At 32.8% G+C, this 27,969-nt stretch overlaps 1 protein-coding gene across 1 annotated transcript; it reads left to right on the forward strand.

The window, feature by feature from the left end:
* LOC145285854 (flavin-containing monooxygenase 5-like) lies at positions 1-27,969 on the forward strand. Its single transcript, XM_080134294.1, has 5 exons — positions 1-1,226; positions 11,325-11,624; positions 21,439-21,990; positions 24,901-25,066; positions 27,185-27,969. The coding sequence occupies exons 1-5, from the start codon at positions 885-887 to the stop codon at positions 27,433-27,435; spliced, it is 1,611 nt and encodes a 536-aa protein (XP_079990420.1). The 5' UTR covers positions 1-884; the 3' UTR covers positions 27,436-27,969.

A 27,969-nucleotide genomic window follows, 5' to 3' on the forward strand; every position in this document is an offset into this window, starting at 1 on the left:
TCTCTTTAAACTTTTGACTACATACTGGACTTTCTTTACCAAACACAATTTTACATAAATGAACATTTACTGACTGAAAATACCATTTATATTTTAATAAAATTTTAGACCATGTCCTTCATGTGTCAGATTATTTTGGGACACCCTGTATTACTTACACATGCATATCATTCACACTATGACCATTTTGACTTGTGACTAATTGTTAACAAACCAATAAAAAAAAAACCTACCTGTATTTAAACGACGTTGTCCAAATGAAGACATTAAACAGTCGAGTGGAGAACTTTAAGAAAGAAAAAAAATCTGAATATACTCTCAATTTATTTGCCCACCACCACCACCACCACCACAACCACCACCACCACCACCACCACAAAGGCGGAGTTAAATATGAGGTCGAAAATATAGCTTCCTAAAAAGGGACGCTAGATAAGGTCAAAACAAAAAATAAATTGCCTCAGTCTAGGAGGATTTTTTTCCTTCAATAACCAACAACAGAAAAATGATTTATTGCTTCAGAACAAATAATATATTTTGCTCCTAGTCAAAAAGACAAATACCATAGACATGTCCTACATTTTTTGAATGGGATTTTTATAAATTCCGTTTACTTTTCCCTTATTTTATATTTGGTTTCAATAAATATTCGAAAATAGTAAAAACTGTATTCAATGAGTATTTAGGTGCTTTGTGTGCTAGTTTTATTAATACAGACATTATAGCGAAAACCAAGCGAAATCAGTCAAGAAATTCTAACGGTCTGAAATCTACAGTTGAACTCTGAACTTTGATAAAAAAAAATTAAGAAAGCAAAAAAATTAAAAAAGAAAAAAGAAATTAGTTCAGTTAGAGTGATCTCCCTTAGATTGTTGACAAACATCATGTCGTCGTCTGTCTCTAAAAGTATTGCTGTGATCGGAGCTGGTGCTATTGGTCTCACTGGTATTAAATGTTGCCTCGATGAAGGTTTCAGAGTTGTCTGTCTCGAGAAGAGTCGTTATGTCGGTGGTTTGTGGCGATATTCAGAAGACGAGAATGAAGTGGGACGATCTACTGTGATGCGTTCAACCATCACCAACACCAGCAAAGAAACAATGGCCTACAGTGATTTCCCACCTCCTAGTGATTTTCCTGTTTATATGCACAATACGGAGGTCCTGAAATACGTAGAGCTTTACGCGGAAAAATTTGATTTATTGAAGCACATTCGATTCTCCACTGAGGTAAACAAAAATATTCATATTATTTTTATATTTAACAATGCAAGCCATACAACTACGCAAAGTAATATATATTGCAAAATCTATTTGGCAGTTTTATACAATAACTTCCGTTTTCTATCTTGTGTCTGTGTGTGTGTGTGTGTGCACATGCGTTTATGAGTGTGTGTTCGCGTGCATGTATGTATGTACGTTTGTGTGTGTGTGTGTGTGTGTGTGTGTGTGTATTTCTGTTTTCTTTTTGGGTGCGTTGCAAATTAATTTGGCATCGAAAGCCGGGTAAATGTGTAGTTTAGCGGCGTAAATTATTTGAAGCACAAATAATCATATAATTATTTATTTGTATATAAAACACATTACTAGACACAAGGACTGAAATAAAACCAGAAAAAAAAATTCATTTTTATTATTTTTCCATAATTTTTATAAAATTAAATGTACGACATTCGAGGCCGCCAAAAAATTTGGATTTTCTAAAGTTTGATAGATTAACCCTTTTAAGGCCAAATTTGGTCTTTTTTACGCTCTTCCATTACAAAAAAAAAAAAAACAATACAAAAACAAAATATATGGCGATCAAAAAAAGGGGTTTCTATGTAAGAGCGTAAAAAAAGGACAGATTTGGCCTTAAAAAGGCTAATTTATCAAACCTTAGAAAGGCCAAATTTTTAAACGCAATGCGACGGCCTCGAATGTCCTATATTTAGGCTAATAAAAATGATGATAAAATAATAGAAATTAATTATCTTCTGGTTTATTTCAGCCTTTGGGCCTAATAATGGGTTTTTTATATAAAAATAAATCATTTTTATATTTTTTTGTCTGGCAAATAATTTACGCCGCTAAACTACATATTTACCGAAAACCGTCCCAAATAAATGTGAACTGATAATTAATAATTACATAGATCGTATTACATTGTATTAAGAAAAAGAAAAAAAAGATAAAAAGATAGGTAGTTAGTAAAATTTTCACCTTGTCAATAAAAAGTAAAAATGAGATTCAAGTTTTGTAGATTTTGCAGAATAGACATCCAATACAAGTTATACACTTATGGAGTTTGGCCGAGTCCATACGTACGTAGGTTCCCAAGCGCTCGGTGAAAAGATCAAACTTTTAGTGTTTCAAACAATTTTTTCTTAAATTTCACAGAAGAGGACAAGATTAAAAAATGTGATTTTTTAAAATTATTATTTTCATGTAGAGGAAGGAAAACTGCAAATAGAATGCAAAGATCGATAAATTCTTTCTTTGTCTTTTTTATTATTTATTATTATTTCAATCGTCTTCAGGGAACTGTTGCCACTTGAATTTAATGTTGGTGTGTAGAGTTTCTGTGCCCCTTTTTTTGTTTATGTGTGGAGGAAATATTGTAAATAGACATCTAACATTAACTCTCATCTCTTCATCGATGGTCAGGATTAGACCAACATATCATTTGTTATGTTAAGAATCATGTTTTGGAAAAAAAAGTTGGATAGAAATTTTAACAAGAATAAAGTTCTTTCTGAAATTATTAAAAATAAAATTACGTTTATATTTTGTGAATTTTATCTGAGAGAAATAGATAAACATTAAATTAGATCTGACAACCGATGATTAAGGATGTGTGTTATTTAGCGTAAAACGTACCAGTCAACTGATTGGCATATTTTAGTCAGTAAGTATCCGAGATTAGAGTGTTGACATTTGAATTTAATGTTAGTTGTAGGGTTCCCATGCCTTTTGTTGTGTATGTGTGGAGAAAATATTATAAATAGACATCTAACATTAAGTCGTGCCTAATTTCCTCGTACATAAATGTTTTATCAACGCCAAATATCGTAAAAATTTCTTGCGATATTTTTTAAATAAACAATAAAGCGAATTTAGTGACAGCTTTCATTCGAAAGTTTACTTTTGGCAAATATCGGATAGTAGTCTGAGTTTGAAACTCTTTTTTCTCGCTCACTATGCATGTTGTATAGAGCACTCTCAGCTCTTCATCGATTGTCAGGATTAGACCAAAATATCATTTGTTATGTTAAGAATTATGTTTTGGGGAAAAATAGCTGGATAGGAATTTTAACAAGAATAAACGTTCTTTCTGAATATTTTGTTAATTTTAGCTGAGAGAAATAGATAACCATTTAGGTTGGAATATTAGATCTGACAGCTGATGAGTTAAGGATATGTGTTATTTGGAGTATGTCGTAACAGTAAGTTGATTGAGATGTTGAGTCAGTTAGTATCCGAGATTCGAGAGAGAAAGAGGTGCTGGAAGCAAGCACAAGCAAATAAGAATTAAATAGAGAAAAACGTTTGCAAGGTTCCGAGGGACTGGAGCACTCAACTGGACTGGATCAAAGAAATAAAATGTGTATATTTGTAATCGGTGATGTTGTGCTTGTCTGTTCCGGAGTGAATGATTCTTTTTTGTAGGAAAATGAATGTTTTGTGAACTGTCTTTGTATATACGCATAGCACTCAACAACATAACAGACTTCCATTTACAACCTGTACAGTACGATATAACAGGCATTCAGCAAGGCCACGTACACAATTCAAACAAGTACATATCGCAAACGCAAATAGGTCACAAATACACATATATAAACATGTAAGATTTCAAACAGTAAACTATATACGCTTTTTTTGGGATTATACGCACATTCCCCTCTTTGGTATAGGACAATACAATAAACCCTTTCTGGTACCTTAACCTTTTCGGACCACAATATAACATGCAGGATTAAATATTAATTGGCAAAGATGAAAAGAGATTAGAGAATTACAGAATATTCGTCTTATTTGGAATCTTCGGACTACTGTTCTCATCTTCAGTGTTATTTTCACAACATTTCAGTCGATGCATCCTCCGAACTTCTTCAGGTGTATCTTGTCGAACTAAGGAATCTTTCTGTCGAACTAAGGAATCTTTCTGTTGAACTAAGGATTAATTCTGTTGAACTAAGGAATCTTTCTGTTGAACTAAGTAATCTTTCTGTTGAACTAAGGAATCTTTCTGTTGAACTAAGGATTAATTCTGTTGAACTAAGGAATCTTTCTGTTGAACTAAGGAATCTTTCTGTTGAACTAAGGATTAATTCTGTTGAACTAAGGAATCTTTCTGTCGAACTAAGGAATCTTTCTGTCGAACTAAGGAATCTTTCTGTTGAACTAAGGATTAATTCTGTTGAACTAAGGAATCTTTCTGTTGAACTAAGGAATCTTTCTGTCGAACTAAGGAATCTTTCTGTTGAACTAAGGAATCTTTCTGTCGAACTAAGGAATCTTTCTGTTGAACTAAGGAATCTTTCTGTTGAACTAAGGAATCTTTCTATTGAACTAAGGATTAATTCTGTTGAACTAAGGAATCTTTCTGTTGAACTAAGGAATCTTTCTGTCGAACTAAGGAATCTTTCTGTTGAACTAAGTAATCTTTCTGTTGAACTAAGGAATCTTTCTGTTGAACTAAGGATTAATTCTGTTGAACTAAGGAATCTTTCTGTTGAACTAAGGAATCTTTCTGTTGAACTAAGGAATCTTTCTGTTGAACTAAGGAATCTTTCTGTCGAACTAAGGAATCTTTCTGTCGAACTAAGGAATCTTTCTGTTGAACTAAGGAATCTTTCTGTTGAACTAAGGAATCTTTCTGTTGAACTAAGGAATCTTTCTGTTGAACTAAGGATTCATTCTGTTGAACTAAGGAATCTTTCTGTTGAACTAAGGATTCATTCTGTTGAACTAAGGAATCTTTCTGTCGAACTAAGGAATCTTTCTGTTGAACTAAGGAATCTTTCTGTTGAACTAAGGAATCTTTCTGTTGAACTAAGGAATCTTTCTGTTGAACTAAGGATTCATTCTGTTGAACTAAGGATTCATTCTGTTGAACTAAGGAATCTTTCTGTTGAACTAAGGAATCTTTCTGTCGAACTAAGGAATCTTTCTGTTGAACTAAGGAATCTTTCTGTTGAACTAAGGAATCTTTCTGTCGAACTAAGGAATCTTTCTGTCGAACTAAGGAATCTTTCTGTTGAACTAAGGAATCTTTCTGTTGAACTAAGGAATCTTTCTGTTGAACTAAGGAATCTTTCTGTTGAACTAAGGATTCATTCTGTTGAACTAAGGAATCTTTCTGTTGAACTAAGGAATCTTTCTGTTGAACTAAGGAATCTTTCTGTCGAACTAAGGAATCTTTCTGTTGAACTAAGGAATCTTTCTGTTGAACTAAGGAATCTTTCTGTCGAACTAAGGAATCTTTCTGTCGAACTAAGGAATCTTTCTGTTGAACTAAGGAATCTTTCTGTTGAACTAAGGAATCTTTCTGTTGAACTAAGGAATCTTTCTGTTGAACTAAGGATTCATTCTGTTGAACTAAGGAATCTTTCTGTCGAACTAAGGAATCTTTCTGTTGAACTAAGGAATCTTTCTGTCGAACTAAGGAATATTTCTGTTGAACTAAGGAATCTTTCAGTTGAATTAACGAATCTTTCTGTTGAACTAAGGAATCTTTCTGTCGAACTAAGGAATCATTCTGTTGAAATCAGGAATCTAAAGGAATCCTTATTAAATTAAATTTTGTTTATTAAATAAATTTAATTAAATAAACAGAATGTATTAAATAAAAGTTTCCGTTAAATACCTCTATCCATACAGGTGGCATGCTCTCGTTCCTTCAGACATGACTAGATAAAAGTTATTCGCAGTTGCACTAAGTATTTTATCGTTGCTAACAGTTCTAGTTGTTTTAGTGCGGTTTCATAGATATTGGTTGACCTATTTCATAGATATTGGTTGACCTGTTAAATACATTTTCATCGCTTGATTAATAAATACATTTTCATGTTAAATACATTTTCATGTTAAATACATTTTCATCGCTTCATCTATTAAACTGTAAGAGAGAAATAGCGAACAACTGTGTTCACAGGATAAAATTTACTCTAGAATAGAGATACAAAATAATTTTAAAACTAACAAAAGCAATAGAAAATAAACAAATAAAAAACATGCATATACATAAACTATCACGCATATATATGTATGCATGTATGTATGTATGTGTTATATATTCGTTATCATCGAGGTTATCCTAGAGGGACACCAAATTGAACTTTTGTTACATAGAGTTCTTCATTGGGGTTTTCACTGGGGTTATCATCGTGGGGCGCCATTTACGTTTTGTGTATAACATAAAAATTGATTCCGTGTGCGTATGATTGTCTCTAATATAAATGGTTGTGCGTTTGATTATCATAAAGGAAATCGTGTGTGTGACATGTAATTTCTGAACCTACCTCTGCTTCTTCAAAACGGACCATCTGGAAATTTCTCATCCTGGAGGGAGACTTGATACCTGTTTGACGAAGATTTATCACTCCAAGACGATGAATGTGTTTTATAGTTTTTTATTTCACTTTCCCCAGAGGTCCTGCAGCAGGTGGAAGTGAAATCTGCTTGTGTGGATTCTTCTTCACACACGTCAGCGTTCGTCTCCCCCCTCCCCAGTTAAGAGGCGGAGACCACGGAAAAACGTCCGTCTTCTTCAAAGCTCAAATCAAATCTCACCGATCTGCTGATCACGTCATACATACGTAATTTGGTCAGCTGACCTTCGGTTCTGGTAAACGTGTCTACCTCCACGTTTACTCTCCTCTCTCTCTCTCTCTCTCTCTCTCTCTCTGTAACATTCTTTCCCCCCTTTTTATCAAAATGTATGGCGAAGGCATACATTTTCTACTTCCCACATTTACTAAGAATAGGATATATATGCTCACCCCACTGGCAAAGAAAACTGTCATACCTTTATTCAATATACTAAGTAAAATAATATCAATAAATAATACCATGTGGCGCTAATCCTTGCGCCCTCGAAGGTCAACAACTCCCTGTGACCCAATGGTCTCTTCATAACTTAAGTCAGAATTTCAGGAGCATCCTTTCTCCCGTCGAAACTACGCGTGATCGATAAATTATTGGCAATCAACCGAATAATAAAATCGAGGTCCATCTGCCTCTTCAAAACGGACTATCATCGTTCTTGGCTTTACAGATCAGCTTTTCTTCCCATAGATAGCACACACAAAAAAAATTTCCATCCCAAGCCTTATCCTATTCATCATAAGCCTACTCTTATTACTAGTATTTTGTGGGAAACAAAAAACCTCTTAACATTCCATATGGTGGGTAGCCTTCTATTTTCCTAAGTACTTGCATACATATTTCATTCATCTTCTCTTGAGCGATTCGTAACATAATGGCCACGTCAGCCATTGCACCCCCTCTGCCCCGTACGCCATGTCAGAGGGCATTTCATTTGCTCTCTGAAGTTGATTACAACTAGATCCGCTCACGCTGGACAGAATACATTCCGTTTACTGCTATGTCAGAAAAAACTTTTTTTCCAAAGTCGGTAAGCGCAACCTGCCTTGAAGACACATAGCTTCACGGAAAACATCGGATTTCCACACATGAAGTACTCAAACTTGCTCCATGTTGATTCTACTCGAAATCAATAGAAATCACGATAAAAAAATAAAATTCGAATCATTTCTCGAGAATAATGAAATTAATAACTACCCATGTAATTCAACACCTCTCCAAAATTCTAACATGCTTGCCACAGAAATTAAATTCCATTCACGCCCCACTTTTTCTTTCATTTCTTCATATAGTTTATTTAACCCTATATTTTTCTCCCTTACTTATGTGGTCAAAACGTCACTCATGTCGAATAGAACATTTATTCTACATTTCAAAAATTGAAATTAATACCGACTGAACCTTTGACTCTTCCGAAACTTTTTTTTAAATTATTTATTACACTGTTTAAATCTTATTTCTTTCTCTTTTTCCCTATTTTATTATTACTATTATGATTATTAATTAATTAATTAATTAACACGTTCTTTCTTTTATTAATCATTCTTTCAATAGACCCCACAAGCAAAGATTTCACCTCCCCATTCTGCGAAAAAAAAATACATGTCAAAGAACAAGAAAATTCTGCCAATACCGTTTGACAACACATCAATTACATAAAAATAATAAATTAAAAAATGCAAAAATATCCTATAAGCAATCACAAAGTCCCATCTTACTAACAACAAAATTCCAAATAACAAAACACAGATTCGTGGAAACCCATTTGACCACGTCATCAACTAGGTCGGCTGCATAGTGCATCATCTTTTACCATTCCACAGAATTCAAAATTAAAGAAAAATCAGTCGTTTACAAAAAATACCTAGACATTTACAATTAAAATACAGTCGTTTCTAAAATAAAATAAAACGACTCACTTATAAAGTCTCAGACAATCCTAACACTCGATGGAACTAAAATTGTCCATGTCAGAAAAAAATTCCTTAGAAAAAAAAAATCGTACAATTAGTGAAAAAAAGGAAAAAAATCACATTTCAGAACCTATCCATTGTTTTTCATCAAAAGTACATATTGTTTTTCCTTAAAAGTTACACTTAGTTCACAGTTTAAAAATTACACAAAAATATTCATAACACATATCTGTAATTTGGTGCCGTAATTGACCAGACCACCTAGCAAGGGTGGGTTTAAAAGGAAAAAAAAGAAGAAAAAAAGGACTACAGTTGCCACGGGGAAAAAAAGAAAAAAAAGAGGACAAGAAAAACAATAAAATGTATGGAAAAAAAAGAAAAAGAAAGAACAGTAGAAAAAAATACAAATCAACACACACACAACGTAGGGTCCATTAAACCACTAGGCGAATTAGAATAATAAAAAAAAGAAAAAAAAGAAAAGCAATACACACGTACAACCTTTTCACGAACAAAAGAAAAGGAAGACATACAGACACACACATGTAAAACTTTATATATAGAAAATAGTTTAAAAAATGTTTATCGTATTAGGAATTAGCTCGTTATGAACGAAGAAAAATATCACTTAATGTCAAAATTAGAAAGGAATATGTTCTTTTTTTTTCTTCTTCTTTCTCACTGGCTGTTGTTAAAAATTTACAGAATAAGGCCATTCTTTGTTTTTCCCTTCTAAGTTTTTTTCTTTTGTTTATTATTCTAAATCGTCTAGTGGTTAGGACCCCACGTTGTGGCCGTGGTAACCCAGGTTCGAATCCTGGTCACGGCACCAATTAATACTATGTAGTATTGTGGTGTGGCTCCCAGGTTGGGAAATCGTAGTAGTGCGTAGGACTCCCTGGCTGTGGTACATAGCAGTTTTAATTACGTCGATCGTCCGTGGGTTCACCTGTTTACTAAGCAGTTGTCATGACAACGAGTTAAGACTAGTGAGTTATCTCACCTTAGACTGGCACTTTTTCCTTATCTTGCCTCTCGTCAATTGTCAAAAATGTCATAACAACGTTGAACCTGAAAATAAAGCGGTTGACAACTTAGAACGATCAGCCGTAACTTAAAAATATGCATTAAAAGACGTAAGTCACAATTGCGTTTGTTTTTGTATAAAATTATATTTTACAATATATTTACAATTTAAAACAGTTCGTCTTTTTTTCTTTTGGTGGTTTTGAAGTTCACCGCGATGGTAACAGTGTTCTCACAGTGTTCTGAGGAGGGAAATGACGTTTCAACGAGCCGGTCTTCAGCAACACGTGCTGTCCCTTCTTTCTCCTCTCTCTGCTAGCTCTCAGCTTCTTCTCGTTAGATTCACCGTTTTTATTGGCATTTTTTGTCGCTTTGTTTTTTTCCTATCCACGCGATCTGTCAATCAGCTGATCGATAATAGAACATGCGTTCTTTAGTCACGTTTTGACAATTTCTTTGCCGGTTCCTGACCTCGGATGATCATCCGATTTATCTTCAGCTGACCGACACGTGAATTTACCACTCATGCCAATATCTGTACTGCCAGAGGTTACGAGGAATGTCACGTTTCTTTGTTTTGTAAACAAAAAAATCGTCGTCCGATTTCTCTGTTTATGACGTAAGCACTTTCTCTTTTCAACTGGTGGACAATCGATTATTCGATGCCCACTCTTTTAAATCTTTTATTAAAGAAGTTTTTTCTTTTCAGTTATGTATGATGGTTCCAGCCATCCATTACATAACATATGTATGTATGTATGTATGTATGTATGTACTAACATATATAAAAAAAACTTAACCTAGATTAATTTTATGTTAGTAAATGAAGTAGTTATATATATATATATATATATACACATATATATATACATATATATATAAGAGAAAGAAAATTCAAACTGTAAATTGAAATTTACAATCAAAATTTATTGTTCGACCGAATACTTCAAACAAACAATTTAATTTGGATTGTAAAGTTCAACTTACAGTTTGAATTTTCTTTCTCTTATAATAAACTCTATTCTTTATTGCGCATTGAGCTTTTTTAATTAGGTTGGGATTATATTTTTTATATATAAATACTGTTATTTATATTAGTTTAAAGTTTACCATTGTGCATATCAGGCAAGCACTACATCTCTTTGTTTTCATTAATATATATATATATATATATATATATATATATATATATATATATATATATATATATATATATATATATTCTGAACAACAGCATAGTTGGAGATTGTTGGCTGAAGAATTAACCGAACTTTATCCCGTATGCTTTTATTACATAGTTGGAACCTTAATAATGTAAAAATAAGTAAAGTTGAATGTTACCTCGAGTCTCTATCCATTACATCACTCATTTCTGACGTTAATAATTTAGTAAGTTCAGAAGGAAATGATTATTGGCATACATTGGTCTCTCTCTCTCTCTTAAACCGATTCTCTCTCCAATAAAACCTTAAAGAAAACTCAGCAAAAGTTTCCTTGTGTCTTTGCTGTGGTTAAGTTTTATTTATTTATGTTGTAGTGAAATTTTATTTGTCTTAATTTAACAGACGAGACGCTTGAAAGCCACTAAATAAAGAACTTATGAAAGCGTGATGATGCAGTTAAATAAAAGACCACATATAAAATCCCTACATGTTTGTATACATACTTTCATTTTATTTAGTTTGTTGATCACTCATGCGTAAAAACATAACACTTTGATAGATTAATATTTCTTTTTAAATATGAATGTTTAAAAAAAAATTTCTTAATTGGTGTATTTTCTTTTTTTTTTTTTCAGGTCTTAAAAATTGAAGAAAATGATGATTTTCAAAGTAATGGTCAGTGGAAGGTGTACACAAAGGATTTGACCAATGGCCAAACACAGATTGAAACATTTGATGGTGTTTTGGTTTGTACGGGTCACCATGTTTTCCCGATTATTCCACATATTTTGGGACAAGAAAAGTTCAAAGGTCAAATTTTGCATTCGCAGCAGTATAAACATCCCAAGAATTTTGAAGACAAACGAGTTGTGGTCGTTGGAATTGGAAACTCTGGAGGAGACATTGCTGTTGAACTTGGTGCTGTTAGTCCACAGGTTTGTAATTATTTTTATCTTTCTTTTGATTCAATTTATTTTATATTTTTTTTAATATTATGGGCTGAAGTAGCCATGTAACTATGTAAAAATAAAACTTACATTATCGAGTAATATATAAAGGTTAAAAACTTCCAAGACTATATATATATATATATATATATATATATATATATATATATATATATATATATATATAACAGAAGACTATATTCCAAATTTCAATATGTTGACCATCTTACAATTTATTTCTTTAAGTACGTGGGCAGGCACAATTCTTGACAGCACCTGTTTCGTTACGTACGTCAACATACTTAAAAGGAATAAATTGTAAGATACTCAACAACTTGAAATTTGGAATATAGACTTTTGTCATTTACTTATTATATGCTCTGTAATTACATTGACTTTCATAAATTAAAGGATTGGTATTAATAAAAGGTGAAATATAATTAAAAAGCATATTTCCACAGACATATATATATATTTTCTTTTTTATGGCTCATCTCTTCAAAGGAAATGCCTTTAGCAAAATAATTATTATGGATAAAGATAATTTGGCTTTTTAGCACATATATTGAAAAATTAGCATATATATTGAAAATTAATTAAAAATATTTTTAAAGTTAAGGTTATCCAATGAAAGAATTGGATTAAACAAGAAAAAAAATATGCATTCCAGGTACACGATTCGGGAATAGAGATGAGTGTTATTTTTTATATTCCATACTGATTAATGGTTTCACTCGGAGTTGTCCAGGATCAAAACTTGTAAGACCACTATATTGTTTTTGGTAGTGATATATGTAAACTCTCTTCAGACTTTTTTTTTTTTACATGGTAGTCATCACTTATCAACGCCCGGAAGCCACTCGGGCATAAGAGTTATTGCGTGTACAGTAATCAATGGGATAATGGAGTTTTAGATGCATTAAAAGTAACCAGCCACCTTTTCCCCCACTGTATCACGTGCTCAAGATCAGAGGAGAAAGAATCAGAGAGAACTTTGTCATTTACGGCCTTTGATGTGTTGCCATAGATGGTCATGTCATCAGCATAGAGGTCAACGAATGATTTAAGTATGTGTTTTGGGAGATCATTGATGTAGATCAGGAAGAGAGTTGGACCTAGGATGGACCCCCTGAGGGACTCCAGCATTAATATTGTGGGCCTCTGATTTCTGCCCATCAACCACTACTCGTATGAGCCTATTTGATTTATCAACATTATATTTCTTCGTAATATGCTATCTTAAATCAAGAATAACACAATTTTTTTTATTCTACTTGGTGTTGTTTAAGAGCGATGAATAGAAATTACAGTATTATCTAATTATCTCTTTGGATTATTTTCATTATCAATATAATTTCTCTTCTTATTATTGCGAAAGCGGATACAGGGAACAGAATTATCTGGTATAAAGAATGTCATTGTGTTTTGTTCCACTCAGCATTGTTCAAGAGCAATAAATGTAGGATTACGGTATTACATTTAAAAAGAATAGCTCTAATAAATGAATAACATTATTATTTTTGTTAACACAGAAACAGAGAGGATTGTCGTGAGTAGAGGAGACAGAAATGGTTGTTGAAAAAAATTGAAAAATGAGGGGGAGGTAAAGAGAGAAATATAAAGGGACGGATAGAAAGAGAAGGAGAGATAGAAGCTTTAATATAAAGATGTAACACACTGTTTAACATTTTCTATTTAGTTTTTTTTTTTTGACTGGCAACACCATGCAGACTCACTATTCTATTATATAAAGAGCAGTTGTGCGTATGTCCAGCTAAAACTTCCCAACTACAAAACAAAGACCCACAATGTTGTATATTCTTATTTAGCATTTTCTAAATAGACTTGTTGTCTCGGATAATAATATCTAACATTTATAAAAGACTAGCGAGGGGTACCTGGCGTTGCCCGGGTGTTTGGAGGTGTGTGTGTGGAAACTCCAAGGGTGGGGGTGGGGTTAAAAAAAAAAAGTAAGTATGAGGATCGAACCCGAACCCTTGAGGCAAAGTTGTAAATTAAAGTGTGAAAAAAAAAAAAAACCCTGCGACGTTAACGATTGCCCCACCGTGAGTTGCTAACAGAAACACGTTTGAATTTATATAATTACTTGGATTTTGCAGGTGTCCGTTTTAATGAGTTAATGAGGTCAAGTTTGACTGCGGGATAGTATTCATTTACTGCTGAACGCTTCCCCCCCCCAAGATGTTATAGGAAAAAGACTAACCCACATGCGGCGAGCGATAAATGTTGAATATTTATCTTCCCGAAATCGAGCAAATTAAATAGACAGGCGAGCTTCGTTGTTAGCTGTGAGATATTACGATTTATATGTGATAGAAAAAGTTTTAAAAAGTTGTGAACCGAGCGACTGCTTCTCTGAAAGAAGCCTTTTGTAGACATACAGAAAAAGCGAACACACATACATACATACATACATACATACATACATACATACATATATTTTCGCTTTTATATATATAGATTACTCTTTGAGGGTGAATGTAAGAGAAATCCTCCATGACTGAGACAATTTTTTTTTGTTCCTATCCAGAGTGCCCCCTTTTGGGAGCTGGATTTTCCCCACATTAAAAACCTACCTTGTGCCTAACTCTACCCTCGTGGGGAGGCAAGTAAATAGGAATATCAATGTTACGGTGTTTGGAGGTGTGTGTGTGGGGGGGGTAGATCCAAACCCTATGTTAAATTTCTTTTGAAAAAACGGAAAAAAACAAACAGAAAAAAAACGAATATGATGCAAAAAGAAGAAAAAGTAAGATAAAAAAAACTTGTTAAAAAAATCGAAAAAAATTTTTTTTTTAATTTGGTAGGTAGGTAGGATTGAACCCGCACGTTGAGGCGAAAACCTTGATAAGTTACCCGCTCGCCCATAAAAGGAAAGTAACTGAAAACAATTTCCATTTAACGTTTATAAATGACAGGTGCGTGGCGTAATTAGGTCAAAGGAAAGTAAATTCCGCACTTAATTTTAACTGCAGAATAGTTTTTTGGGTTTGTTTTTACTTAACTTTTTCTGGTTTTGTTTCCCCAACGTGTTGAGGAAAACCAGCTCGCTCCCCTTTAATAGGGGAGTGCCCAAATGAAATCAAATGTCTGATATAAGGAGTTTACCCCCACATTGATCAAACATCCATTGCTTTCTGGACGTCCCCGCTACAAAGGCCGTGAACCACTACTTAGCTTCAGATCAGTTTCGCTTTTACACAAAAAAGCCGAACCAACACGTGAGAAACCGAAATAGCAATCATTTTGTAAAAGTCGAGGTAAATAAATCTAGACGCCACGCATATTCTCAAATCCTAGATATTACGATTTAGAGGGTATATAAGAAATTCCAAGATATAGTGCCCCCCCCGAGAACCCCACAAAAAATAGCCTTTCTTGAACAGAGAAAAACTTGCGCGCCCATTTTGCCTTTTATATATATAAATGCTACATACACATTTATCTAATACAAATTTTGCTGCATTCAATAGATTGTCATAATCAATACATTTTCTTATACTATTACACAAACAATCTATATATCTATAAAAGTGAAAGTGTCAGTGTATCTGTGTGTCTGTGTTCCCTACGCAATAACTCTCTCAATTTTTAGTCTACAGACTCGAAATTTGATATACAGGGTACTGGGATTTGGGAAAATCGATGTAATCGGTTTTTGGCTAGAAATTTGGCAATTAAGGGGTGAATGTTCAACGATTTGTCGTTTGAGAACTCTACCAAACTCCTCCGATAATTTTCGGTCTAAACACTTGAAATTTTAGATATAGGTTCCTTGGGCATAGATCTAACTTAATAACTTGATTTGAGCCCAAAACAATAAATGTTAAGGGGTCATAATAGGAGTCAAAGCAAAAAAAAATTGACCGCTTTTTTTTTTGCTCAACATACACCTCCAAATACCCGGGCAACGCCCGGCACCCATGCTAGTATATCTATAAAAGTGAAAGTGTCTGTCTGTTAGTGTGCCTGTGTACATTTCCCTATGCAATAACTCTGTCAATTTTCAGTCTGCAGACTCGAAATTTGAAATACAAATTACTGAGATTGGGGAAAATCTTTGTTATCCGTTTACGGTCAGAAATTTGGCTGTTAAGAGGTCAATATTCAAAGATTTGAATTTTGAGAACTCTACCAAACTCCTCTGACAATTTTTGGTACAAACAATTGAAATTTTGGATATAGGTTCCTTGGACATGGATCTAACTTAATAACTTAGTTTAAGCCTAACACAATAAATATTAAAGGGTCATAATAGGGGTCAAAGCAAAAAAAAAATTTGACCTCTGCGGTCTCTACCAAATTACTCAGACAATTTCTGGTCTAAACATTTGAAATTTTACATAAAGGGTATTCAGAGATAGGGCAAGCTTTTTAATCGGTTTGGGTCTAAAATTTGAGCTAATAATATATAAATGTATGTATGTATATATGTTTTCATATCTGCCTAAAAATTTCGACAGAGGCGACGGATTTTCACAAGATCAGTATCGTTTGAAGCTCGACCCTTCAGATGACAAATACCGAAAAATTGGCTAAAAAAATTAATTTCTTTACCCTCAACTGGGCACTTTTCTACAGGAAGGGGTCGCTTTTTTCGCCGATATTTTCAAAAGTCATCACCTCTTTTCGATTGTCTAGCCTTAATTTAAACCTATGTCACTTCCGGTTTGCCGGTGGTCGTAACAGCAAAGACGGCATGCTTTTTCCTGTTCTTTTCCTCCTTTGTGGTACGGATTCGAGCCTGCCTTTCTACTACCACTTTCTTTTTTTTGCTCAACACACACCTCCAAACACCCGGGCAATTCCGGGCACCCATGCTAGTCATATATTAAACTTTAATCATAATTTAATGAGTTGTAGTGTTATCATGGAGTAATCAGTGTAGTCATACAACAATCACGAAAAGATTGCTGTATCATTTCTCTTTTCTTTTGAACAAATGCTAATTGCCCGGATGTTACCGTTCCTTACGGTTCTCTTTAACAAGCTCTTGCAGTTTTTAACTTTTAAATTCAGATGAACATATCTCAGCTCAAATAAAAATTTATTGATCGAAATAAACACCATCAGAATCAACGCAAAACAAGTGTATTTATGCCAGTAATGTAAAAATCTGGTGGCAATGAAATAACTGAAGGCATTTTTGATATCACTTAGATTTTTAAAGTGTTTCTCACGCAGAAAGTTGTCAAGATGTCTGAAAAAGTGGTAGTCGGTAGGTGATCGATCTGGAGAGTATGGCGGATGAGACAGAGTTTCGTAGCCCAATTCATTCAACTTCTGCAGGGTCGGCTTAACAACATGCTATTGGCCATTGTCGTAGAGGAGAATTGGGTCTTTTCTATTGACTAATGCTGGGTGTTGTTGTCGAAGTTTCTGATGCATTTCATCCATGCGTTGACAGTACTTCACCACCGTAATGGTTTCGCCTGCATTAAAAAAAATTTAATAGATGAGACCGGTTGCAAACCACCAAATAGTCAGCATGGCCTTTCTTTTGGTACAAATCTGGCTTCAGAAGGTGTCATGGAGTTTCATCGACATCTAACCACTAAGCTGAGTGTTGCTGGTTGTCGTAAAGACACCCACTTTTCATTGCAAGTCACAACCTGGTCAAGAATAGGATCATTCCTGTTGCGTAAAAGAATGGAAGATGACACTTCATAACAGCGTTTCTTTTGGTTGTCAATCAATTCATGACGCACCCATTTATCACATGCTTTTTGTCTTTACAATCTCTCTCAAGTCGTTGGAAATCGTCGTATATGTTATGTCTAATTCAGAAGCAAGTTCTCGAACAGTTTGCATGTATTGGCTTTAACTAAGGCTCTTAATTGATCATTGTCAACATCTGATGACCGACCACTCTGCTCATCAGCTTCAAGACTCTCGTTGTCACCATGAATTTTTTTAACCCATCATTTTGCTGTGCATTTAGTAGTGGTTCCTGGGTCAAACGCTTCAGTGATATTGCAAGCTGTTTCAGCAGCTTTTAAGCCAAGCTTGAATAGAAATAAGAAAATTGTGCGAATTTGCTTTCTTTCCATTTTATATTCAACATTCTGAAAAGAAGACATAATTGTTTCAAAACGATTGCAATTTAAACGATTAGATAGAGCGAAAAACGCTCTTCAAAATGATATATAAAGTAAAGGTGTTATAACGCAAACATTTTAAAAAATACATCATTTGGAATCATAATAAAAATTTCGCAAAGAACTTTATTTTCAACCTATATATCTAATGGCAAAAGTGTACAATAAAAAAAAAATGAAGCAGGTGTGTGTTGTGTCTGTATCAATAACAACACGAACGCAGAAAGTAAAGGTAAAACAAATATATTAAGACGAAAAGATAATACATATTTACAAAGGTGCAGTTGTACTGCAGTTGGAAGATTGTCCGGCAGAGGGCGTGTTAAAGCGTGGCCTTCGTTATAAAGATGGCCGGCCAGCTGAAAAAATGACGTCATCGCCGAGGTCCCAACAAGCAAGATATGTGGAACTCTTAGACTGTCAATAATGAACAGTAATTTTTACAGACAGCGTTACAAAACTTCAAAATTGGATTGAAATAAAGAACACGATGATTTATACTGAAACTCATCTAATATTAATAATAAAAAAATAATTAAAAACACACAAGTTGTTTGTTTACGTATTATAAGCAATTGAATATTTCGTTGTATTATAGATTTTAAAGATTAGAATGCGTTCTTTAATTACTTATAAATTACATTTTAAAAAAGTGAAGGAACACGATTTGATTTGAAATAAACTTGAAGTTTATTTAATATAATTAAATGAAAATTATGCATGTAAGATTATGAATATTTGAAGCAGAACACAAGCAAAACATTTGATATGAGTTAAGACAATAAACAAATATTAAAATTAAACTATTTTTTTAATCAAAATGAACAATATTTTTAAAATCAAAATGATCAATATTTTTTAAATCAAAATGATCAATATTTTTTAAATCAAAATGAATATTTTTTTAATCAAAATGAATTTTTTAAAAATCAAAATGAATATTTTTAATCAAAATGAACAATATTTTTTTTTAAATCAAAATTAATATTTTTTAATCAAAATGAACCACAATATTTTTAAATGCAAATGAACCACAATATTTTTTCAAAATCAAAAACAATATTTTTGATAAATTCATGAAATATTGCACAGTAAAAAAATAATTAACCTAAAGAAAAAATCATGTTTCTTATTTAAGATTATTTCACCACATAATAAAAATAACATGCAAAATCATTTTTCAGTTTGTTAAAATACGTGGGTTTGTATTATTGTACACATAGATTCGAAAATGTTGTCAAAAAACAATATAACAAATAAATGTTATCAAAGGCAAGATAAGTTACTTTTCTACCAAATATTTTTCGTGTTTTTATTCAATGTAACATGTTTATTCAGCTCGAAAAACATACAGTGTTTACCGATGTATTCGAAAATTCAAGATGGCGTCTGATTCTCTCTTTAACACGGTAAGTTTGGGAAAAAGTGTTATAAATACAAAACCGGATAAAATACTGTTAAAAACTCGCTCAATATATGTTACCGTGACATAGCTTGACATATATTCGGCGGGTTTTTAATAGTATTTTGTATAGATTTTTATTTATAACACCTTATCCCAAACTTACCGTGTTAAAGAGAGAATAAGGCGCCATCTTGAATTTTCGAATACATTGGTAAACACTGTATGTTTTTCGAGCTGAATAAACATGTTACATTGAATAAAAACACGAAAAATATTTGGTAGAAAAGTAACTTATCTTGCCTTTGATAACATTTATTTGTTATATATTTGTTTTTTGACAACTTTTTCGAATCTATGTGTACAGTAATACAAACCCAATTACGTTACTTAAATGAACCATAAGACCACGAGTGAACTCGCGTTTTTTTAGTTTAGTTTCATATATATATATATATATATATATATATATATATATATATATATATATATATGTTTATATATATATATATATATATATATGTTTATATATATATATATATATATATATATATATATATATATATATATATATATATATATATATATATATATAAATAAGTATTTTTAAATTTTATCTTTCTAGCTTTAAAAAAAGTTTAAAAATTTTATCAGCCGGCATAATTTATTTTTAAATATTGAAAAATTTCAGGAAAATTAATTTTTGCTAGATTTTTAAACATGTGTGTCAACAGCTTAAAAAAAATCGTCTCTTCAAAAGAACGTGTTTTAAAGAGTCGATGTTGTCTCGCATTTTCATTAGTTTTGTATGCTGTAAAAAAATATTTTTTTAATATTAGCAATTTATTTGAAGCTTCTTCTTTTGAATGGTAAAAAACTTAGGATGATAATATTGAATTAAATTATAGTTACATCGTGTTAAATACAGGAGGGGGGGAGCACGTTAAAACTTACTTTGCTGAATGGAGATGGTGTAAAATCTTTTTTTTTTACTGCATTATAATTCTTTATCTTTCGGAAATGAAAATACTGTCACTTTTTGGTCCTTTACGATAATTTCCTCAGCAATTTGGAACGATGCACCGTGAAGGCATTTTAATAAAAAAAGAAATATTACACTGACTTCAAGACGTTACGAGTGACTACCGGTGACTACCGGTGACTACCGGTGTCAAGCAACTAAGGACTATCCGTGATGATGTCAGCAGATTAAATTATTTTTGCCCACCGGCCATCTTGTCTTTTGAGACGGTCTTGGTTAAAGTCTTTCATGGAGCAACCGGCACATGCATCTTGCTTATCCGGCGTTCGAACACAGCTCCCCGGTCTTGCTGACTTGATACCTTTATCTATATCTTTTCACCCACGTATGCTAATTAGTAGGCGTCTCTACAACAGTGTGTTTAAACACGGCGTTGCATTTTATAGACTTTGTTTGGGATGTGATTAAGTACCGTCTACCATATTCTGGAGTGTGATACAAAGTGTGAAATTCAGGATTGTCCTGGATGCGTAATTGTAAGGTTATATTAATGCTTTTTAGTAAGTGGTGTATATTGAATCCGTCTGGACTATTGTGTTTATCAGCATAATTTATCTTCTATTCTAAGTGAGGATGATGATAAAATTTTTTTGTTCTACTCGGCGCTGTCCGTGAAATACTTCTTACTAACATTACAGTATATCATTTGGTAAGTGAACTTTTGTTCTTTTCGGCAATAAAATTATCAACATCATTTTTCTTCATATTTTCATTGTAACTGTACATTTTGACAGTGCTGTGAAGGTTTCCTTAATAAAATTACACTATTATATATTTAAAGGGGAAGAGGTAAAGGAAACTTTTGTTCTACTCAGTGGCGTTGTCCAGGAACAATAAAATTATTAACATTACTCTATCGTATTTGTTATGCAGGGGAGTTAAGAGAATCTATGATTCTTTTTGCATGTCTGGGAGCAATAAGTGTCAATTACAGTGTTACATTTAGATCTCTTTGGACTATTTTCATTATCAACATCATTTCTCTTAATATTATTGTGAAAGTATGTGCCGATATAATTTCCTTGAATCAAGAATGTCATTGTGTTTTTTTTTTCATCACATTAAAATAAGACAGAGGCAAAAGAGAAATAATGGGGAGAGGTAGGAAAATGGAGAAGGGGAAAAAGACAACAATAAAAGTTTTAATAAAGTTTTAATAAGAGATTTTACATACACTATTTAAGTTCTATTTTGCTTTTGATGGCTAAAGACAAACCTTGTGAATATATTTCGTTTCAGGTTTATCTTAGCACTCGAAGAGGCGCTTGGATCATGAACCGTCTCTTTAAAAAGGGTGTCCCACTTGATATGTCTTTTACAAAAAGATCCATAAAAACACTTCAAAGTTTACTGCCTTTATCGCTTCTTGAGTGGTATACTGAACACCAATTGAATCAACGTTTTGATCATGCCCTTTATGGGATCAAGCCAAAGAATTCTTTCAGTTGCCAGCTTCCAACATTGAATGATGACCTGCCCAACAAGATTATCTCAGGACGTGTTCGAATCAAACCAGACATCAAAGAGATCAGTGAGAAGGGTGTCTACTTTGTTGATGGAAGCTATGTGGATGCAGATGTGATTGTCTTAGCCACGGGCTATCAAATCAAGTTTCCATTCATCCCCAAATCTGTGTTTGATATTCAAAATAACAAAGTTAAATTTTATAAATATATGTTTCCACCTGACACAAAAAAGAACACACTAGCCGTCATTGGTCTTACCCAACCATTGGGATCTGTCATACCAGTTGCAGAACTTCAATGTCGAGTCGCAGCACGTGTTTTCAAGGTAAGATGTATTTTTTTTTAAATTGTGTATTTATTATGTTAGATATTGGACGAGTATACCCACTAATATATAAAGTATTGAGAATAATATGGAATAAAAGTTCAGCTGCGATCAACTTTATGAACTCAAGGTGTTTGACTCTGGACATTAATAGAAACAGATATGATATCACATGGCTCAAAGAGAGAGTGTAAGAGAAAAGAGTTGGTCTATTTGGGAGCACAGTGCGTAGACATAAAATGGGAGAGGTGACTCTTTACTCTTTTTAAACACAAATGAAGCATACTCCCACTTGAAACTAGGAGAGTACTATTTGGGTCATGTTTAACAGGATACTGTGGGGAGTTGAGCAGCGAGATGTATGTTTACATTACATTAAAACTTCTGCAGTTTAGTACGGTCAAGTAAGCAGGAAACAAGGAGTGAATTCCAAAGTCTGGCAGTCAGAGGGAAGAAACTGTTAGAGTAGAAGGCTTTCCAGCATCTAGGGACCTCAAGATTGAATGGGTGGGATTTTTCTGCCTGTCGGGTTAGTTGGGGGTGTGTACGTCAAGGAAGCACAAGTGCTAAGAGTTTATCGGAACACATTCCACTACAGTTATTGTAAAACAGGCACAGGGATGCGATATTTCACGATGGGACAGAGGTTGGCACTTCTGAGACTTGTTAGATTTTTTATCAGATCTTATCAAAGAGATTGAAAGGCTAATGGTAGATGCACCAGCCCAGATGTAGCAACAATATGGATGGGCGAATTGTGGCTTTGTAAAGATATAAGATGCTTTCTGGTGTGAGTAATTTTCTAGCATGGTATAGGGAGCCCACCTTCTTTGCAACAGCCTTTCAATGTTTCCAATGTATTTGTTCCGATTCACGTTGCTTGTATTTGAAAGATGGGCTCTCTGGTAAAGTGTTATTTGTCATAGCAATCGGTGGTTGAGAAGTCTGTGTTTTAGTAGCATTAGAATGTTACCAACCACTCATGGATTTATTCCACTACAGATTGAATTGTAAAACAGGCATAGGGATGCGATATTTCACGATGGGACAGAGGTTAGGTCTTGTAAAACCTATTAAATTGGGGACGCTTTTTCAGACTTGGTCTGAGAGATTGAAAGGCTAATTCAATTTTGTATTTGTTCAAATTCACGTTGCTTGTGAATGTTAGGTAGAGACATTTGAAAGATGGGCTCTCTGATAAAGTGTTATTTGTCATAGCAATCGGTGGTTGAGAAGATTTTTTTTGTAGTTGTTAAAAGAAAGACGTCTTCGTAGCCAATCATTTATGTCCTCATTCCACTACAAAAATGTGTTGTAGTTTTTATCTTGTTTACATTTTGTGTATTTTCGTGATACTACGTCATTGGAAAATGTCAAGAAAAGCACTAACAACTAATGAATATATAGTAGTTGGATTGACGAATAAAAAGCAGAATAGAAAACATGAATGGATCACTAGTCTGCAAGTTCTAACTCAACAGTGGGATTTTGGGGATAAGACAGGAATTAACAAACAAAATGTTTATATATCAACGATTTTCCAGAAATGTAAAATATAGTTTGAAAAAAAAAACAAACAAACAAAGTTTGTTGAGAAGTGTTCAAGTAAAAAGTTCTTTCAGTCGCCCACACCGAGGATTGAACCTTCAACCTTCAAGAGAATATCACTTTTACAATTGATTTTTCCCAGTACTAACCACTGCGCCACTGGTTCTTGCGTTGCTGAAGTTGATTAACATATTGAGTAGGATATTGGGGATAAGACATGAATTAACAAAAAAAAAAAATCCAGAAATGTAAAATATAATTTGAAAAAAACAAAGTTTGTTGAGAAGTTTTCAAGTAAAAAGTTCTTGAATAAGAAATAGACAAATGTTTGGTATAAAGTTCTGTTGAAGGCATGTGTGTGTGGGGGGGGGGGTCCGCCTTCTCGATGTAAAACTTTGACGATAAAAAAGTGTAAAAGAAAGAAGCAAAAGTAAGCTGACGAACATCAAAAAAAAAAATAAAAAAATAAAAAATAATTGAAATATAAGATCCGCAAGTTGATTAACATATTGAGTTAATTACATTTAAAAATGAAATTGTTCGTTGCAGGGGACATAACTCTGCCATCTGCTGATCAGGGGGACATAACTCTGATTTTGACATAACTCTGAAGTTACGTTTCTGAATTTTTGAGATGAGGATTGGTTATATGTATTATTATTCAACGGACTACTGTTCTCATCTGGAGTGTGGTTTTCACAACGTTTCGGTCGATATAAGCTCCGACCTTCTTCAGGTGTATCTTGTCTTCTTCAGGTGTTTCTGTCAAACTCGAGAATTTGGACGAAATTTCAAGCGGAACCCTTTATTTATTTCACAGGTGTAGCAAGCTTTTGTTCCATCAGCCATGGCTGGATAGACGTCCTAAGTAATTCGCAAATGTATATTTCGGTCGCCCACACTGAGGATTGAACCTTCAACCTTCAGGAGAATATCACTTTTACGATTGATTTTTCCCAGTACTCTAACCACTGCGCCAGTGAGTGCGCCACTGGTATAAAGTTCTGTTGAAGGCATGTATGTGTGTGTGTGTGGGGGGGTCCGCCTTTTGGATGTTTACTGGAGATCAAGCATTAGGCTTAAAGGGATTTCAGCATTTCTCATTCCTGTCTTCTGGTATGCACGTTTGAAAAGTCGAGGCATTGTCCAGGAAGTTCTCTATCTTTATTCATCAAACAAAGAAATCAAATTACAAAAATTATTTTTTCAAAATTTGTTTAAATATTGAAAATTTTGCTGAAAATAAAAAAAAAACCCATCTCACTGACAATATCTTTGTTTAAAAATAATTGAAATATAAAATCTGCAAGTTGATTAACGTATTGAGTTCATTATATTTATAAGTGAAATTGTTCGTTTCAGGGGGACATAACTCTGCCGTCTGCTGATAAAATGTGGCAGGAAATCAAAATGAAGGAAGAAATAATGGTTAAATCACATGTAAAAAGCCTACGGCACACGATTCAAGTGGATTTAATCAGAATCATGGATGAACTGGCGCAATTGTGCGGCTGTAAACCAAATCTTTGTATGTGGATTTCTTAAGTTTTCTTTGGATTCTTAATCTCTTGTGGCATGTCTGTTGTTTTCTTTATTACAAAAAACTTTATTATTTGATCTTAAATTCATAAGCATTTTCACAATTGTGTCCCAGATTTCGGATTTATTTTATTGTGTCCTAAATTTTGTACTTTTTATCTATTAATTATCTAAGTGTCTTAAATATCATTGCCAATCTATATATAAATGATAAAAATCGTTTTTCTGTCAATATACTTCTTATGTTTTTCAATCCAATGAAGACCTAAAACACAAACCAATTATGTAAACTAGGTATTGTTTATAGTAAAAAACAAATACACTTGATTAACATTTTCTCTTACATAGTCTTGGCCGATTTTCTACTTAAACACTGGATCCTGACTTAAGAAGTATTCAAGAGTAAAAAAGATGATTTCTATTTAAGTTCTACAAATATTTTTTTTCAGTTTCATATTAATATTTGCAAATTTACTTTGTGATTCAACACAAATTGATTAATTTAAATGAATTGAATAAGCAGAATCCAAGAGTTCTACTAAAATAATCAAATTTAAAAATCAAAACGCTAAGTTGAAACTGAATGTCTTTTTATGTGCATTAATAAATAATAAGAGTTTAGAGCATATAAATTTATAAATGTGTGGACATCATAAAACTGCCATTTTTGTAAGTTTTTTTTAGAACACCCCCCCTCACTCTTTTAAAAGTTTGCTACCCCTCTTTTATGAAGAATTTTGTCATGAAAATTAAAAATCAATCAGGAAAGACATAGCTCTTAATTTTTGGGTTCAAAATAAATTTCTTTTTTTTTTCGTTGTCTTAAAAATATCACACCAATTTGATGAGTAATGAAAATTAAAAAGTAAATTTTCATACCACAACTTTATTACTTTTTTCATACATTAAAGTTATGAGTCACTTTCTCTTTTCATTGTAGCAGTTTTTAATTACCCTCTTCGAAAAAAAAATAGTCGCCATTTTAGATAAATCCAACAATTTGGCTGCTCTATTGGCAAAATTATCAGCAACGATAACATCAATCTGCAGAAACAATTGTTTAAAGGTTGTTATACATGTTATAAACTGCATTTACATGTTATAAACTACATTTACATGTTATAAACTACATTTACATGTTATAAACTACATTTACATGTTATAAACTGCATTTACATGTTATAAACTGCATTTACATGTTATAAACTACATAGACTTAGTTTGAAAAAAAAAAAAACAACAACAAGAAAGACAGATCGCTTTTGCTTTAAACTAAAGTTAATCGATTTGTGGTTCTTTTAGAACTTTTAATTTGCCTTTTTTTGGTGATTATGTATGAACACCTTAAAAATCATAGCAGAAAATAAAAAAAACAACAAAATAATTAAAATTTAGATGATAGGATCAATTTTGCATATAAATTTAATATAAAATAATCCCCCTATTCACCGGTCATTCTTGTCTTTTAGAACAGTTAGCCTCTGCATTCTTTTGGCATTTTTTCAAACATGAACTCTTAATCTGAGTGACAAACTAAAAAAAAATCTCTTCCGGATATTCAAACATCTGCGAATGTTTCCTTTATTTTAACAGGCTAATCGGGATTGAGCACAGAACCAGAAATTAAACTGTTGATGTCTTATATCAACTGAAACTGCATTGAATAGAAGTTATGTTTGTATGCATAATCGACCCTATAACACGTGAAATGTTAATTCTTTGTTTAAGTCTGTTTTTGAATACATTTAAAACTTTCCCATGTAATGGAAATAATTTACAAAGCAATTCTCCACTGCAGCACTTGACCCAACAGTTCTTTCTTGTTGACCGTTTCTTTCTTTTCCTCTTTTTTTTCAACCAACACCTGTCAGGTGAAATGATTTTTAACTACTTACATGTCATTATGAAATTAGTATAAATTCCAAAAATTATGCAAAATGATTCAGTAGAGAAATAATGATAAGCAAAACTAAAATTTATCGAATTTCTAATCAACCTTTTCTTTCTTTATCTATTTTTTTCTTTTTAATTTTTTTTTCTATTTTTGTTTTCTTATTTTGATCTCATCCAAATTCTGTTTCATCTTTTTCTTCTTTTCTTTGAACAGGGAAAATGTTGCTGGTTGATCCCTATCTGGCTTTGTTTTGCTTCTTCGATTCTTGCACACCATACCAATACAGATTGGTCGGCCCTGGCAAGTGGAGTGGAGCCAAGGATGCATTGTATAACCAATGGAATCGAACATTTTCTGGTTTGAATCCATATTTTAAACCAACTCCAAATACTGCAGGTTCCAATTTCCTTGTGGTGGCTATCTTGTTTATTATGACAGCTTTTCTGCTGAAATTGATGTTTTAATTTTTTTTGTTGTTCTTCATTATAATTTGCCATTTATATTTTCTATACTTTTAAAATGTTTCTTTACTGTTTGCAATTTTTAAAACAATGACAAATGAAATACCTCCTGTCTTGATGATCTTGTGCCAAACCAAGATTCTTTTATTAATCCTTTTTTTTTTTTAAAGAATTTTGCTGTTTTTTGTCCATAAAAAGCGGATTCTTCTAATTTAAATTGTTAAAGCCTTCCCTGACTGCAAATTTCTGTTTGAATCCCTTTTTTAATAAGAAAAAAAAATGATTTCTGTCAAATCGCTAGGGCCTTATCTCCTTATTTTTGTTGTTGTTATTTAACAAGATATTATTCCTCTTTCTGTCTTTCTCCTTTCTTACTTTAACTTTATTTTTCTTTTTTTCTCCTCTCTCCATCTTATTTTGCCTTTTCCCTCTTATAACTGTTTTTTTCTGAAAAGATTAAGTTTTTCAATAATTCATCAGGGAATAGAACAGTAAAATACGTTTTGTTTCAACAAAAATTACTTATTCTCCACTCCA

The sequence above is a fragment of the Euprymna scolopes genome, chromosome 10 (assembly GCF_053919585.1).
Source record: "Euprymna scolopes isolate OS-2025 chromosome 10, ASM5391958v1, whole genome shotgun sequence".
In the NCBI taxonomy this organism is placed as follows: domain Eukaryota; kingdom Metazoa; phylum Mollusca; class Cephalopoda; order Sepiida; family Sepiolidae; genus Euprymna; species Euprymna scolopes.